General features: G+C 36.8%; 2 protein-coding genes across 4 annotated transcripts in view; one reads left to right on the forward strand and one right to left on the reverse strand.

The window, feature by feature from the left end:
* Positions 1–18,608, reverse strand: part of pcxa (pyruvate carboxylase a) — a 725,880-nt gene that overhangs the window by 354,409 nt on the left and 352,863 nt on the right. The gene's annotated exons all lie outside the window — the stretch shown is intronic.
* LOC127525812 (leucine-rich repeat and fibronectin type-III domain-containing protein 2-like) overlaps positions 1–18,608 on the forward strand; it is a 170,292-nt gene that overhangs the window by 146,301 nt on the left and 5,383 nt on the right. For both annotated transcript variants that reach the window (XM_051932400.1, XM_028802454.2), the window contains exon 2: positions 10,628–12,032. In XM_051932400.1, the coding sequence (XP_051788360.1) occupies positions 10,642–12,032 (1,391 nt within the window). In that variant the 5' untranslated portion in view covers positions 10,628–10,641. The remainder of the gene's footprint in view (positions 1–10,627; positions 12,033–18,608) is intronic.

Genomic DNA, 18,608 nt, shown 5'->3' on the forward strand with positions numbered 1-18,608 from the left:
GCCAACAAATAGTACATTTTTCCTTGTCTCCACTTTGCATTCGCTGAGGTTCTCCTTTTATCCCCTATGCTTTTTCCACTGTCTTTTCACAAAACTGTGAAACTTAAGGGGCTATTTATATTGATTTGCATATTCAAAGGGGTATAATTCTGGGAGGAGTCAGGGAGGGGGCAGCAGGTGTGTGCACATACGTTACATTTCACGCTGACCAGAATTTATGGTGCGGAGGTGCATGGAAATTGGCTTACGCTTGTTTTTGTGCTTCTGAATTTTTTTGGGCATACATACATTTCGACTTTTGTCCATACACCATGTGTAACCATGAATTCTACACACGGCATTATACATGAGGCCCCACAAGTTTAAACATTTGGCTTAACTGCAGAAGTTAAACTAATCGCTTTGTTAAGATGTTAAAATAACAAGCAAACTACTTGGCATTTGTACAGATAGACTTATAGATTTGCACTGTATAAATTACCAAGGCTTCCGCACAAGCAATCAGTAGTGACCTCCAGTACATCTGATATACCACTGTGTCAGTAAGTTCCTTTTGCTCTCTGTTATCGAAGTAACTTGACAGACAAGCTACAAATACAATGCATCTCTAGTCTACTCATGTGAACACTGAAAATAATTCACTGGTGTTTTTCTAGTACTAAAATAATTGCATTTCTAATTATTTTTTGACTTAAGCTTTGGACATTTTTTTTAATTAACTGCATTAGCTGATCTGAGCAATGCATGATTAGCACAAATAGGCACGTTTGTTATTAAACAAGCTTATTATGATCAATATAGCTGCTGCTCCTCATAGTCTGAGTACTGCATTTTAGAGCTGCTGCGTGTGCACTTGCTCATTCACACTTTTTCTCTCTCTGATTAAAATTAAATCTACAAATTATATATGCAAGAAATATGACTTAATTCATATGAGAAAGTCCAAGAAGCTTAACATGAGGTCACCAAATTTAAGGTTATACTTGCCACAGTAGTTATGATGATGTGTTACTTTGAATTATTTGTACACTGCCATTTGTTCTCAAATTGATGTATTGCAAGGAATGGTCAAGAATGATACACACCAATTTCTTGACCCAAATACAGTACAAAATAAGAAAATTTTTAATTTTACCACAAATTTCAAATATTGGAATTCAGAAATCTTTTCCTAGATTTAGTTGGTAAGAGAAAAGACTGGACATTAAATAGAATGACAAAGACCTCCCCAATATACTCGAAATGAAAACGCTGAAGTGGACTATAGTCTAATCCAACATAAGGGCTAGTGTCCCTTGTGCAATTGTTTGTAGCTCTTTCATACTAGCTAGCAGATGTTTAGCCATATAGAACAGTGTCGTTTCAGCAGGGTCAAGAAAATATCGAGTATGATAGCTAGTGACCCTACAGAAAACCTTTATACTGTATAATTTTTACTTAAGTCTGTCATATAGCACGTTTGAAAAGTACTTGCTATTAAACAGCATTCTTGTTATTACTTGTTCTTAAACTTGTTATTAAAGCATTTTCAGATTGTGGCAGTGGTTACTGCTGCTGTCTGAAATCCACAATTCTAAGTTTCCCCCTCCTCCCCCCACACCAAGTCATCGTCTGCATGGAATTTGCAATCGTCTTTCTAGGCACTCTGGTTTCAACTCACACATCCTAAAATAGGTATGTTGATTTGTGGCTTCTATACTGGTCACATGCAAACGTGAGTGGGAATTTGCACTGCAACAGACTAAGGTCTTATCTAGGTAACAGCAGTAATCGGATCCAATATTAACTGGAAAGGTTATGGCTCCCCACAATTCTGAATTGCACTAAGCAAGGTTTGAGAACATAACATTGATATTTTCGGACTCCTGTACAACAATAAGGCAGTGAAACCTCCTGGGCAATGATTAATAACAGCTCTGATTTTTAAGCTCCTTGTGACTACAAAACACTGCAAAAATTTGATTAACAGTACAAAACTACATGATTTGTATAATCACAATGCAAGGAGATACATACAATTACAACTGAATTAAAGTCTTTATAGATAATAATGTGATCAGAGCATAACATATTTTCATTTCAAGGAGAACAGCCAGACTGTGGTTATGTTCATCTCTCTCTAACTATTTTCAAATATTGGTTAAATTACAGGGTCAGAGGGAACCAGAGTCTCTCTTAACACGATTAGTCACAAGTCGGGGACCATATCCACTAGTCCCTCGAATATGAGCATCTTTGGATTATTTCACTATAGAAGTACAGGGAAAATGTGCCACCTCCACACAGACATTTACAGGGCTGGTATTCAGATCAAGATCCTTGGAAGACTGAAGCAGCACAACCAACCATTATGCCACATATTGCTCCTCAGTACTTTACTAAGCAAAAAAGGTAATCTATGCATATCCTTTATTACAAAATATTTTTTTATTATATTAAAAAAAGCATCTGTTAATATTTGATCAACTTCCAATACCTTTAGTCTGTCAATTCATATACAGTATATGAAAGAAAAAGGCCTCTAAACAGAGGAAAGGATTGAAACTGGTTTATAAAATTCTTGAATGAACAGAACCACTGTCCACTGAAGTTAATTTTAAGATGAAATTGAAACACCAAGATGAAATTGCACATTAATGGGTCTTTGACCATCTAATATTGAATGCGAGATCTCTGAAGATAGAAACTCAAAAAACACTGCTGGTAGCAAAGGCAGACACTTCATACCAGTTTGTTAAGTAAGAACATGTTTCATACATACCTAGATGTTTCTTAAAGCACAGTGAATGGCTGATCCTTAAGAAAAGCATGATAACTGAAAATACATGGAAGACATTTATGGGTTTCATCTAAGGAGAAACATCATTCTGTAGCAAATAGTAGCCAAATTATAGAATAACATATTGCATTAATCCATTGTGTGTGTTTATCAACAGACCAGGTAAAGAAACCACTATGACCAAAGCAGGGAGTTGTGTAGGGAAGGCAAAATAGATAAGGCTAATTTTTTCGGTTACAGTACACCAATATAATGATCTCACTTTATTGGTCTAGTGAAAGAGTCTGCAGGCTAACTGAACATTTTCTCAGAAGCAATTGAATTTCCTCTGCTAAAATGGACCAACTAGATTAATCTTCTCATTTCCCTCCAGACTATAATATTGGTCTTCAGAACAAACATCTTGGAAATGAGCTTACAGCAAGCAATTAAAACCAAAGATAACCAAAACTTTTTACAAAAGAATGAGCTTTTACAAGTGTTATTAAAAGCAAAATAGTCATACACACGGAAGTACAATAATGGATATTAAAAAAAGCCATAGACACAAAACAGAGTGTAAAAACAAATACCAGCCACATATGACAAGGTAGAATTGGCCCCGTAGTTCTTTGCAGAAATGAAGCTACACAATTTCCTCAGCACTCAGTCAAAATGTAAACCATTTAAGTCATCAATTAATTTCAAAAACATAATGTTATAGATATTTGCTACTTAAATGATCAACACTCTGAACTAGTGCTATTTAACATTGTGTAACAGCAGCACTGCAATTCTTTTATAGTAACATTATTTTATCAGCTGTGCAGAAAAGGTCACACATGCAATTTTTACACAGGTGCTTTATTTTCAAAATGAATTCCCAGATTACCCCTTGATTCATGATAAAAGCATTTTTCAACTAACTGTAGATGTAGTAAATATAAACTAATACTATATATTAACATATCTTAAAGCACTTACTAGTCATAATATCATTTGAAGATTAAGAGTTTGAATTAGTCAGTTCTTAGAATTAATAACTATAGCTTGTATGAATTTTAATCTTTAAGGCAGAATCTAGTAAAGCATCTCTGAAATGAGCAAAATGGCTTCAAATACTTCAAATGTAACATATACATTTATAAAACCAGAGAATACCAGCAGTTCTCACTATTACTGTACCTGCATCTCTGTAACCTTAATGATATATAAATAAGACCAAATTCAACACACTCTGGTATTAAATTTCAAACCTGTTATTATTCAGTTGCTTATTTGGTGCACCTTAATATAAAAATGGCAAGTAGAGGAAGGCCTAGACTGCTTTTACGCCTTTGTGTGGTACCAAGTGCAACATGAAATACTTATGCAAAGTGGAGCATTTTTTATTTTTTTTTTTTAGTTACTCAATTCCCAAAAGACAGGTTACATTTTAAGACTATTCATAAAATACCTTAATACACTCCACAACCATCAAAGGAATATCTGGGAAATAATGCTATTGTGAATAAAATGTGCCCAGGTTTTGAGGCTTTATGGCTATATCTTTTCTGTATTTGTCAATGGTCTTAAGGGTTGCTTATTTTCATCACATCCTATTCCCAAGAGCGACAATAACAGTGGTCTCCTTACTCACATAGTCTGTTTAGAATTTATAGTGTTACCATTTTGTATGTTGGTTCCACCCCAGAATTTTCAATATTAATCTATTTATTGTTCACGAAGAGTCTTAAAAAAAAAAAAACAAACAAAAAAAAAAGACAAATTTCAATGACTAGCAAGGATCAGTTGTGTAATAGTAATTCCATTCCATTCATCCATTATCCAACCCGCTATATCCTAACTACAGGGTCACGGGGGTCTGCCGGAGCCAATCCCAGCCAACACAGGGCGCAAGGCAGGAAACAAACCCCAGGCAGGGCGCCAGCCCACTGCAGGGCGCGCGCACACACACACGGGACAATTTAGGATCGCCAATGCACCTAACCTGCATGTCTTTGGACTGTGGGAGGAAACCGGAGTACCCGGAAGAAACCCACTCAGACACTGGGAGAACATGCAAACTCCACGCAGGGGGGACCCGGGATGCAAACCCAGGTCTCCTAACAGCGAGGCAGCAGTGCTAACGCTGCGCCAACATGCCGCCCGAAATGCCATCCCTCTATCACTATTAACAAATGACCCACCTGTCTTCCATCTGACTGTGGAGGGGATGCTGGCGCACGCATGTTACTGCCACTCTTCCCCGTCATCAACACTAAGCACCTTGAGCATGGGAAAGGCGCTATATAAATAAAATTATTATTTGGCTGCTGCTTCTAGTTGAAAAGGTTATCATTATGGAAAACAACAGGTGTTGCCAAAATGAAGTTCAACAAGTCTGGTGGCACAATATTAATTGCTGCTCCTCTGCAATGTGAGGAGTTCAAATCACTTGTCCAGTCTTCATCCATGTGGAATTTGCACATTCTCTTTGTGTCTTTATGGGTTTCCCTACCACATTCCTAAAAACGTGCAGAGTAGATTAAGCGGTAATTTGAAAGTGGTCCTTGTGCTAACGTGAGTAGACCATGCCAAGGATTGATGCCTGTCTAATACCGTTCCCTTACTCGCACACAGTGTAACTGGCATAGGTTTCTATTCTGACCCTAAAATAATTACTATTGGATTAAGATGGGACTTTCGCCACTTCAATGATGTGAATTTATTCTCTACTATATTAAGCTAGATTTAAAGTTGAAAACGTTTTATTAATTCCATCCTCTTTAACCTACTCAGTTTTTTCAAAATGGCACAACTCAAGGAATAAGGCAAATTTCAGACCTATAACCTGGATGATCCTCTGGGACAGGGAGCAAACATCCATGTTCTGTGTACATAATAGGAATTACCAAAATGCATGCACACAAACACAGTACTTTAAAGACACTGCTGTTATATATCATGTCCACAACTGCCTATATTTTTGCTGTATTTCAGCTATTGGAATGTCCTTGTAATATAGTGCATACAATTTAACAAGTGAACTGCTTTCAACATCACATTAAACTTATTATCAAAACTGTGACACTATATAAATATACTGTATGTTGTATTCAGTTAAAGAAATTTTATTTTTGCTACAGATAATAGGAGTGGACCGGTGAATGTATGTGCTGTATATGAACTTTATAACAATATTACATTTACCTTGAATCAGAACGTAATTTGAACACTAACTTGAAAATAAATGAAGGAAAAGTAGCTTTTTAAAATCTGTTTGCACAGCTGATGTGCCCTGAATACCAATGCAGTAATACATTTTGCAGATGAGGATTACTGGTTGCCAACACTTCAGTAAAAGCTACAGGAATTTTTTGAATTTAAAATATGACTTTCTTATGGCATGACAGTTGGGTCTCTTGGGTGCTGGCACTGGAGTGTGAAAACCATGAATTTTAAGCAAATCAGTGCAGTGTGAAGCACATATTAATATATTGATCCTACCTGTGCCAGTTTTTTCTTTTTAACCTACATATTGTTAAATATACACATACATTATGATATGCACATTTATTTCTATGACAATGGGGCAAGTATGCTCTTCTCCCACTAGATTTTTAAATCAATCCATTCAAATTCTTATTCTATTTACTCCACTGAAAAGGGCCATGAGGAACATCACGTTCAAGACAGTAATCTGACGTGGATGGAATGGCAGTCCAATGAATGATACACAAGCGAGTGAATTTATAATATTGGGGAATGTCATGTAGACAAGGGGAGAATGAACAAAAATCCAGACAGGAATGCTGAGCCAGGAATTAAATTCAACATCCAGGAACTATGAGACAGTGACCTTACCACTGCACCTCCTTCCTAGTCTAGACAGGAAGGCCTGTTTTTAAAAATGGTTAGACTCTGCTTTTGCATAAAGTAGAAATACAATTAAAAACAGATCTTTGACTAAATGTCACTGTTCAAATGAGTTTTAACATTCATACGCTTACAAATTTTAAAATTTTCTCTTAAAGAAATCCTTAATGACAGTCATTAAAATCAGAAGATTAACTTTCCAGGTTATAAAATTTAAAGTTTACTTGAGTTAAGAAATAAGGTGTGGTTAGGACACGTGAAATGGATACTTGACTTGCAGTCAAGTGGGGTGGGGATGTTTGGTCAGTGAAATTACTGTTGTTCAGCAGACCTGTTAGCCTCTTGACTACTAAGGTTCTAATGGAGGCTTACATGCCTGCTGTGTTTTGCAGGGCTTTCTATAGTCCTTATTCTTGACATTCCTACCTCAGTGACCTAAAGTTGTGTGTGTTGTGGGCATGCTCTTGTTAGATAAATTTATACGTGCATGATGCTGCTCAAATAGTTTTCAGTGACCTGAACTGGATTTAGTGGATTTATACACAGATAGATGGTATAAAAAGAATTATTTGAAAACCACCACCAATTTGCTTAGTATTGACTTTTTTTTTTTTTTTTTTAATTTGATTTGAGGTCATTGGGGGAAAATCTTGCAAACATGAGTAGAAGTCACAGCTTACTGGCTATAAAATCGAGGCTGCTGCAATCCATTAGAGGAAAGATAAATAAAAATTCTATCGTGCCAGGTCAGTAGTACATTGTACACAGTAGTATATAGCCATTTAAAGCTTAACAGTGAAAAGCAGACTGACTGACAAACTAAAGAACTATATTGACTAATTCTTTTTAAGTAGCAGAAAGCAGGCTTTCTAGCCTTTAAAAGCACATAGGAAATCTAAATTAGCCATTTTGAATAGTGAGAAATATATTGTATGCCAAACCAACATTCCTACCTTCCCTTTGCTAACTACACATTTCTGTGTAATAAATCTTTCATTTTAACAATGGCTTCAACTTGCCACACTGTATTTTTCAGCACTTTTCTACAACTAAGTAGTACCCTTTCAGGCTGCCATAAAAATAAATAAATAAAAGAGATATTGAATTTCTTTCACACTATAGCATTCATATTAAAATCAATAGCAATGCACATCAAATCCCCATTAAACCTGTCATTGTCTTGAATGGTCCAAATTGGCTTGTGTTACATTCAGCCAAGCATAACTTTGCATAGAAAGGAGGCAGTGTAAAACCACCAATAGGAGGCATTAAAAACACCCCTGCTGATAAACATCACGGCCCGAGCAATGTACAGAACTGAACAAGTAGTTCATGACAGTGAAGGGCTTCCCTAAATGAAAATATATGCAAGAAAAGGGCACAGTCTGAAATCTGTTGGGATCCCAATAGCAAGATTGAAAGAAGACCCCCCCCACCCACCCCATGAAGGTGGCTGAGGAGGAGGAGGAGTAACACTTTATTCCAGAGCTTTTCTAATCAGTTGCTTAAGGTGATCAGGCTGCACCAAACATGTTTCCTATTTTCAAAGATCTTCAAGGTAATTCTTCTAGATATAAAGTTCCCAAATAAAGCCTGAGATTTGATAGGTTTCTTACATATGAAGGAGAAAATGAAACATATGTTCCAAATTTAGTTTAATTAAGTGTCTGAGAAGAAAGAGGGATTACTTTCAAAGACATTTCCTATAATGACTATTCCACTGAAGTAAGCTCAATCAAAACCAGCCTCTACTTTATGGCAGCACTCCACATAGTAATATTACTGTTCGGAGACAACAGCATGATTTGAGTTATACTATTGCTTGCATTACTGAAGATAACTGGATTTGGTGACTAAATGGCAAATCTATATTTTGCAGAATTTTATCAGAGAAATCCTGCAAAAAAAGTCAGGTACTACAGTTATTGTAACTGTTCACAGCAAATAGACATGGATACAAAACACTTCCAAAAACTATGCATGTCCCAAGGGTGAGCAGGTCTTCACTGATACTGTGGATTGGGCAGATTTTCTAACTCCCACACAGTAATTTGGGGCAGGTAGGGTTGCTATCACGCTTAAAGAGATCATGGAGTGTCAGGCGTGAGGCTTTTTTTAACTTCTTTTCAGTTGATAGACTATGTTGTGCTTTTGACTATGCTGGGAAACAATTACTCCCAAGAGATGAATCATATCAGCCATAAACATAGTGTCACTCATTTATGTATCAACTGCGTGTGTGTATTCTGCCTCAGAGAGAAGTGCCAGAAGTGTTTTTGTATGAAGTACACTGGTGGTGTTGCAAGATGCCCCTGTTTGTCTAGATTGGAGTTTGCTTATGGTTTACACCTTTTGTCTTTGATGCAACGTCATACACAAAGACATGATTAGGCAAGATGGGATTTATTTATTCAAATACTTTTCGCTATGTTAGTATTTACATTGTGGAAGTACAAATGTGTTGTTTAAATACGATTTGTTTGGTTTTCCAGGTACTACACTACAGGTCAAGTTTTGTCAGATATACAATTTACAGTTTTTGAAATGTGGTTTGGCTGTCATTCACGTAAGAAGCATCCAGTATTAAGCCATCAAATGAGTCCTTTGGGCTAATTGCAATCTTTAAAGTAAATTCTAAGCTTTCTGTTGCTCAGTACTGTAGGTTCCAAGCAGGCAAAGAACACTTCCGTAGATTCCATAATGCCAGCAAGTATAACAGGAAGATGCCTTCTTTCTTAAAACAGCTTTCAAGAAAAATCTAAGTTAATTTTACTTATTTGATATAATAAGAAGGACAAGGAGAAGAAGTTGCATTTATAGAACATCTTTGACAATCCCATGACTAATTATTAGTGAACGACTGATTTCATTAAACAGGGAGTTGACAATTACCAATAGAAATTAATAGTAAATGTTTGAAGAACATGTTACCTGTATCCAACCCTACTGATATTGCCCAACAAGATACAGCTGTCAAACAAGATAAAGAAAAGATAAAAACAGATATGTAAAAGCATAACCAATGCAATAGATGGGGATTGCTTCCTGAGGTACTGGGTATATAGACAAGCAGAGAATGAAAACCCATTCACACCACTAACTCCCCCAAAAAGCTAAAACCCTGATTATTCTAACTCTCCTTGAATATCAGCTACACATGAAAGTCCCAATGAGAGTATGCTTTTCAGTGATTTTTGTAGACTGCTTAAAAAAGTAGACCTTAAATATTCCACTTGGCAACTTACCACAGACACGTTCACATGGAGCCATTTGAATGTCATGTTACAGACCCAGTTTCATAAATAAATGGTAAATCCATGCATCAGCTATAGGAAAATATCAGCTAGAACAAAAAGACAGCCCTCCTTAAATGGTATGTTGATTCTGCACATATTTACCTTCTAATATATTCTTTTAAATGCAATTGGAGATAAGATCAGGAAGGTTAAGCATTTCATCTCAATAAATTAATTATGGTTTGTATGCAAATTAGAAAAGAGGTAGGTGGCATTTCAGTGGCAGCTTATGGTATTTATCTGCCGGATATATCACACTCTGGTTTTAAATATCAACACATAAATAAATGCTACACCATTTATTCCCACTTTGACACAGGTTTAGATATCTTTTTTCAAATCAAGCTTTTAATAAACATATGTAATTTATTTTACTTTGTGTTATTTAGTCACCATAATGGTGTTGGTGTGAACTGCATCACATTTATATTTGCTTTAGAAAGACTCATTTTTTTTTCAATTTCCAAACATACTTATTTTAATAGTTGCTGAACATGCAATGATGTAAAGTATAGAAAGTAAATAAATACACACATTCTTAAGACTGTCTGTTCACAGAATACCTTGAAAGTAAGGTAGTCATTATAGAATATTTACTGACCAACTATATCAACCAACATTACCACAAGCAGTGAACTTAAAAAGAACTGATTATTTGCTCCTGCTTAATTAATATTTCCTATTTGTGGCTTAATTTGATTTCTCTTCATTTCAGGTCTCAGGACTTCAATGATCATGGAAAGCCTGCTTCTGGGCGTTTTACTGGTGGGAAGTTTTGCAGTCATGACAGAGGCCTGCCCATTCCACTGTGTTTGCCAAAACCTGTCAGAATCATTAAGCACTCTCTGTGCCAACAAAGGACTCTTGTTCATCCCACCAAATATTGACAGGCGCACAGTAGAGCTTCGTCTTGCTGACAACTTTATTAGAGTGGTGGAGCCACAAGACTTTACCAATATGACTGGTCTAGTGGATCTAACTTTGTCCAGGAACACAATTCACGACATTCAGCCCTTTGCATTTGGGGATCTAGAGAGCCTTAGATCACTACATCTTGACACTAACAGACTGACTGAAATTCATGATGAGGATTTCAGAGGGATGCTAAACCTTCAGCACCTTATTATTAATAATAACCAGTTAGTAAATGTTTCAGCATTAGCTTTTGAGGATTTCTTGCTCACTCTAGAAGATTTGGATTTATCTTATAACAACCTTCAGAAAGTTCCTTGGGAGGCAATCCAAAATATGGTCAACCTTCATACACTTAACCTAGATCACAACCTTATAGACTTTGTCATGGAAGGATCTTTTGCTGAGCTTTACAAACTTGCTCGGTTAGACATGACCTCTAACAGGCTACAGACACTACCTCCAGATCCTTTGTTTGCCAGATCTCAGACAGGTGTGATAAGCCCTACTCCCTACAGCTCTATCATTACACTCAATTTTGGTGGCAACCCACTACACTGTAATTGTGAATTGCTCTGGCTCCGAAGACTGGTTCGAGAGGATGATATGGAGACTTGTGCCTCACCCTTACATCTGGCAGGTCGCTACTTTTGGTCTATACCAGAAGAAGAGTTTACATGTGAGCCACCTCTTATTACAAGACACACTCATAAGCTTTGGATACTGGAAGGTCAAAGGGCTACCCTTAGGTGTCGAGCAATAGGTGACCCAGAGCCTATGATTCACTGGGTATCACCAGATGATAAAATCATTTCCAACTCATCCCGAACAGCCTCTTACAGAAATGGTACCCTGGACATCTTGGTGACGACAGTACGAGATGATGGAGCCTACACTTGCATTGCTATCAATGCAGCTGGGGAATCTACAGCTTTGGTGGATTTAAAAATTATTCCCCTTCCTCACCGGAGCAATGGTACTATTCACATTGTACATCAGGACCCTGGATCCAGTGATATTACAACTTCTGCAAAAACGGGAGGGAACAGCACCGAGGGAAGCAGCAGAACTCAAGAGAGGTTGGTTCGGATAACAGATGTGACAGCCACATCTGCAGTTGTTCGATGGCTAATTGGGAAATCTTCCTATACCGTTTGGATGTATCAAATACAGTACAACTGCACAGTTGATGAAACTCTAGTGTACAGGTAAGAATTTTATTGGATAATATCAATTGACAAATCAAGTGGGATGTATCAGTTAAGTTTGCTGCAGGGATTTTCTAATGAGGATAAAAGTTAAACCATTTATATTTTAATGATTAATACATGCACATATTCCAAACCACCAAGGTCAATGTATAAACCCTCAACACATCTACATCTAGTGCATGAATAAGTCAAAAAAGGTTTTCAGGAAGTTTACCATTTAATTCATTCTAGGCAAAATTACATTACATTTTTAAAAAATGGCACTGCCTTTGGAAGAAGAAAAAAAAATAAACCAAGAGATTCTTCTCAAAAATATTTAAAAAGGAAATAAAACAGAAGGAATCATTTTGTTCCTTTTATACTTTAATATGTTGAAAGATCAACGCTGTTAGGATAAAAAGGCCTCTACAGAAAGCATAGTCTTACAAGACTAGATGTATATATTATACATCTGGTGACAAGCATGAATGGATTTGGCTTAAATGTTTGTGAGAAAAATTAGAATGTTCAGTGGGTGTGAAATTCCAAAACCAACCCATTGCCTCATGAAGGGAGAGTTCAGAGCAGGGGCAGGGATTTAAACAACAAAGAGAAATGATGTTCTTCTCATGTCATCAAACCAATAGCAGGTTTAGGAAAAATTATAGCTGAAAAGTATCCAAAAAAAGACCTCAGTTGAACATACATGAGTGTGTGGAAAATAAACAACCTATTGAAAAGGGAAAAAACCTCTGTTAGAACAGCATGTGAGTTGGCTGCTGAAGTAATCACTGGACTAGTGGTAAAAGTGAACAACACATTGCCACTGGTCATTTGTGGTTTCTGTTGCTCAGTTATAATGATAAAGTTGAGGCAATTGTAAGGCTAGAAGAACAGAAAGCTGTTAGCAAAATGATGAACTCAAGACAACATATAAGATAAGCAGTATGCTATCACACCCAGTAAAAAGGATGAAAAACAGCACCCATTAAGCGAGACCTTTTTGTTGCTGATAACGTAGAACCACAGGAGATGCAGATTACTGTAGTCAATCAATTCAAAACAGTACATGTATGTAATGACACTGATACCACAGCAGCAGAACCAGGTACCAACTCTTGACATGTCTACATGAATAACTAAAGTTAACATTACTGTCTAATTGCAAACCCTGCCATACCTGAATACAGCTGCTGCATTTCAACTTATTTTATAAATAGACCACACTACTTCCTGTCTTACACACACTATGGCACCCATTGTGACCCCATTTAGAACTAAGCGGGTTAAAAAATGGACTGACTTCTCTAAACTCCATTTGCTGTTATGCCATGTAGTGATGCAATAGCACAAATTATAGCAAGATATACAATTTAATCATTAACATATATGTTATTAAGCTTTTGATTTGACAACAGCAATTTCAGTTTTTTATTCACCCCTCCAACCCCAACCCCCATCATTCCCCAAACCAGTCAAGTCCTTTACGGTTTCCCCCCAAGTTTTTCCATACATGAGCACAATACATTACATACAGTATTTCTCTAATATATGAACAGTAAATGGACACTGCAACCCTGAACGTTTAAAGTGCACTGGAGGAAATTGGGGGTTTGTTTTTAGAAAGAAACTCTACAGGCATAGCCTTTCCAGTGATGATTTTGCTGCTGTGCAGTCCCAACATTTTACCAAGTTGTCTCCAGACTTGTATTCTTGTCCTGAGAATCACTTCTGAAACAGCTAGATTACAAACACTACCCCATGCACACACACCTTAAAGAATGAGACAGTGAGGGAATAAAAAATTGACTAGCCTAAAGTTGGCCAAAAAAAGATTTTTAAGAATTAAGATTTTCTCAGTTAGCATCTGTACAAATACTGAAAACCTAGTTTTAGATTGCTGGCAAGAAGCAGTGATAAATGGAGTACAGGACACTCATGCATGGCCATCAGGGTGTGCATTTTTGTCATTGCACCAGGCTCACATTAAAGTGCATACCTGTCATTGTGACCACAGGCATTGTGGTCAGAGAATATTGTCACCCCTGTGAGTACCCATAAGATGAGTGGACTTTTTTGCCCTCAGCTGGGAACATTTGCAGCTTCAAGTCTTCAGTTTATTCCTTTCCATTGTTAACCCACTCCTTTATGAAACCTCTGCCACTGCCTGGGCTTACAGAACATCTGTCTGAGGCTGAAACACTTTTGAACCATAAATGGTTGGAATGTAAATATGGAGGGGTGTGCTAATGCCAACTATCACTGTAATAATTTTAAAATAAACTGATAAACCCAAAGGCAAACTGTATAGAATTGGGTTGAAATTGTGAGTCAAAGTAGACATTTTAGCAAGTTATTCAAAAACAGAAACAATAATTAGTCTAAATATACTTTAGCTCAGATTTGAATTTGAAAGGAATTCAATGTTTTGAATTGAATCAATAACTTTTTTCATTTTGATTTTAAAAACCTTTGTTATAAAATACAAAGATATACCTCAAACACTAAACTAATGATAACAGCAGAAAACTGTTGTCCAATAGTGTGCAGGATCTACTGAATCTCAAGGGCTAAACAGGAAAAGGTTTGAAGGTCAGACTAAATGATAAATGGAGCAGAGCAATTTTCTGCAAGCTATACAATAATAATAGGACATAACTAAATGAAGAGAACTAAACTGAGACAGCTTGTGTAAAAAGTCAGACATCTAATTTTGAAGCAATATACTGAAAAAGAAAAAAGAAACAAAGACCAGACAAAGCAGTCACAATAGTACTGTACATTTTTTATCATCTTCCCTGGACTACAGATATGATTATAAGTGAACTGAAGCCTAATGTAATGAAAACAAATTTGTACATTGATATTAGATGTACATACAGTGTACATCTAATATCACATTAGTTACTTTACAAATGAGTTTGTGATAAAATATCCTACTAATGGAAAAAATATAAAATTGTTTCAATTATTTGTAATGTGTGTAAATTTTATCATCATACATTTTATACAAAAGAGACTCTTACTTGCTCAGATTTAAGATAAACGTGTGAATATGATAAATAGAAGGGAAATTTACAGGTGTCACTGCTATCTAGACTGCAGTTTAAGCTTCAGCATGAAGATGGTCAAATTTTGACATAATACTGTATTTCAAGCACTTAACATATTCCTTAGAGAAGCCTATAATGGCTTAGACAAAGAATAATGACAATGGGGTGCTGGTTCATTATGATGTGAAGTGTTCCTTGTCTACACTGTAGAGATTGTTAATGATGCATGTTTTTGAGTAACAAAAAGGCAACACCATCTTAGTCTCCGTGTCTGCGCAAGAATGACCAGCTCAGAAACATGCAATACAGTTGGCAAGAGAGTCACAGCAACAACAACAGCATTTATTTATATAGCACATTTTCATACAGTAGCTCAAAGTGCACAGCAATATACTGCGGATGACAGGAAAATATAGTAATTTAAATATAGGGACAGCAACATAATCATTTAAATGGTATATATGTTGGAGAGGGCGGCATGGTGGTGCAGTAGGTAGCGCTGCTGCCTTGCAGTTAGGAGACCCGGGTTCACTTCCCGGGTCCTCCTTGTGTGGAGTTTGCATGTTCTCCCCGTGTCTGCGTGGGTTTCCTCCAGGTGCTCCGGTTTCCTCCCACAGTCCAAAGACATGCAGGTTAGGTGCATTGGCGATTCTAAATTGTCCCTAATGTGCGCTTGGTGTGTGTGTGTGCCCTGCGGTGGGCTGGCGCCCTGCCCGGGGTTTGTTTCCTGCCTTGTGCCCTGTGTTGGCTGGGATTGGCTCCAGCAGATCCCCGTGACCCTGTAGTTAGTATATAGCGGGTTGGATAATGGATGGATGGATATGTTGGAGATGAACAGAGTATATTCCTACAGTCTTATTTTGTTCAGTTTAGGGCCATAAACAAATCTAAATGTAAGCATGTTTTCTGCCTGTGCTGCATCTGAAACATTTAAAATAATACTCTAAACTTTAACAGTGCTTCAGAAAAACATCTCAAGTAAAATTATGGTAATTTTCTCAAAAATTAGCAACTACTGCTTACAGGTAGATTTTTACATTTACTTCTTTCATCACATAGCTAGAGTAATACAGTAAGCATTTGCTGTTCCTATTACAGCAGCAGATGCAGTTATAATTTCACTTTACTTTTAATATGTTTTTTGGCAAGGACAGACCAGACCACATTATCCTTAGCAACTTTCCTCCTAGTGAATTTCCAATTTATGCTCTAAGCTTAATCAAGAGAAACCATATCATCTTATCCTACAGGATGCCCTAGATCTGCCTCTGGATCTTCTTCCAATAAGCTGTTTCTACTACATCTCCCATGAGAGGCACATAACATTCCAAACCACGTACACGAAACTGGCTTCCCTCAACTGGAAGCTACAGCACTTCTAATTGAAGGTCCTTCTGTGAAGCTCAGTTCCTCATCTTACACTGAAAATAAGCCCATGAAACGTGCCTTGGAACTTCATTTCAATCATATGCACTTGTGATCCATTCTCTTGGTCAAGAAAGGAGATGTACACTGATTAAATACTTCATTTCCATAACATACACACTTCAATTAACAAGGTTAAACTAAAAACTTTAAAAATAAGTGACTTATACCAGCTCCAGTGATGCAATTTTATTGAAGCTATTAATTCTGATATTTACTTCCTCCTCTAAAATTGTCTGGTTATTTCCCCCCAGTTTATTAAGATGTGCAGCTTAATTATAATTTAGATTGGGTCACACACCAATACTGCATCTAATGGAGCTTTACAGTTTAAAATGCAATAAAATAAGTGTCTGCATCAGGTGTTCTGAAGAGGAAAATGGGAAAGCAAAAAATGTTGACATTTTCATTTCTAAAATTAATGTGATTGCATTTGACTAAAAGCATTTACATATCTTGATAGAACTATCAAAAACACTGTTATTCAGATAATTTAGAATTCAACTGGGCTGGGAGAGGATGAAAAATATATTTCAAATGGATAGAAAAGTCCCCCCCCCCCAAAACAAGACTATTTTGTCCTGAACCAAAACAAAGAAGATGCTGAGTAATATCTGCATGGATTGTCTGAATAACTGAGTGATGCCATTAAATGAAATGTCCAGTCAGATCAATCACAGAGGAGGACAAACAAAAATACACACATACTTTGTTAAGCATATGACAGGTACTGACTTGTGTGTCACCACTGCATGCTTTTACTTATCACATAAACTACAGATAATGTAATAGGAGGCAGCTTCTTGTTTTACTGTTCACTGAATCATTGCTTCACCAAGACGATGCGATAGAAAAAGTAAAGGATCATACTCAATAACTAAATGACATTTGAGACCCTAAAGCAGTCAGAACAAAAAAAGTCTAAACCCTAAAGCACAATGAGCTGAAATCAGATGGGCAAGTCACCCGTCAAACTGCAAGGTAGGGGCTGAAAGCTTTTAATTTCACATGGCCTTTAAGGGATGTGCTGATAGACAATTTGAAGAATGTATCTGATGAAGGTGAAGTGCGCTAGGAGCTAACAGTTCAACTATGATTAAAGAAAGGGCATGTAATTAAGTGGCTACAATTGCAAGCTCTTAAAGGATTCAAGTATTAGCCTATAGTGCTGATTTGCAAATGCACACACAATAAAGTGATGGAGAAAGTCTGGGTTAAGGAAGCAAGATTCCGTCTACTTCATACCAAAAAAGTAACCAAAATGTTATACTAAGTCTTTGTTTCTCAATACACAGTGTAAAGGATACCAGTTTTGTAAAAATGCATTGTAAAATAAGATCACCCATGTCTAAGCCCTCCTTTCCACAGAAGGTTTGCAAGGAGCTAAAAGGGCAGTACTGCAGAAAACAATGGAGCCAACCATGGATGTACAGTAAATCCAGGCCATTACAGAGTAAAACCTATAATTACAGTGCAGGTTCAGTGTTGCCAATTAATCTAATACTGTATTCACTTCCCTGGGATGTTGGAATAGCGAAGACTCAGCACAAAAACGTGAACATGGAGAAAATGCAAAATATACAAAAAGTTACTGGAGCTCTGAATGAGCTGCACTAACCAGGAGTCTACCAGCAAACCAAATGGTCTTTTATAAATAAACACAAATACAAACAAAATATATTTACAATTAAATGTAATGTACACATTTGAAGTCACTTAATGTTTAAATAAAATGTCTAACTGTAGCCTGATAGAACTGAAACATAAAATACAGCAGTTTATTTTGCGCTGCATCACCGATACTTGGAAAATACATAATGCACACCACTGAAAAGGTAGGCTCATGCTGCACATGGAAGAGGGGGGTTATGGGTGAAAATGAGCTTTGATATTTAGAGTGCACAAATCAATAAGAAAAGAGCATCTTGCTGACTATGCAAGTTGCAGGCTGAGCTACTGGATTTCACCCAGGGATCAGCTTACCTTCCACTGTCTTTTTACCCCTAGTCCTGCATCATGAATTGACAAATACAAGGGCTGTAGCTGCAAAGATTTGCAAGCATGGGTCTCTTGAGGATCATGTCAAGTGGAGCCCACACTCCAATCATTCTTTTAA

The sequence above is a fragment of the Erpetoichthys calabaricus genome, chromosome 1 (genome assembly GCF_900747795.2).
Source record: "Erpetoichthys calabaricus chromosome 1, fErpCal1.3, whole genome shotgun sequence".
Lineage (NCBI taxonomy): Eukaryota > Metazoa > Chordata > Cladistia > Polypteriformes > Polypteridae > Erpetoichthys > Erpetoichthys calabaricus.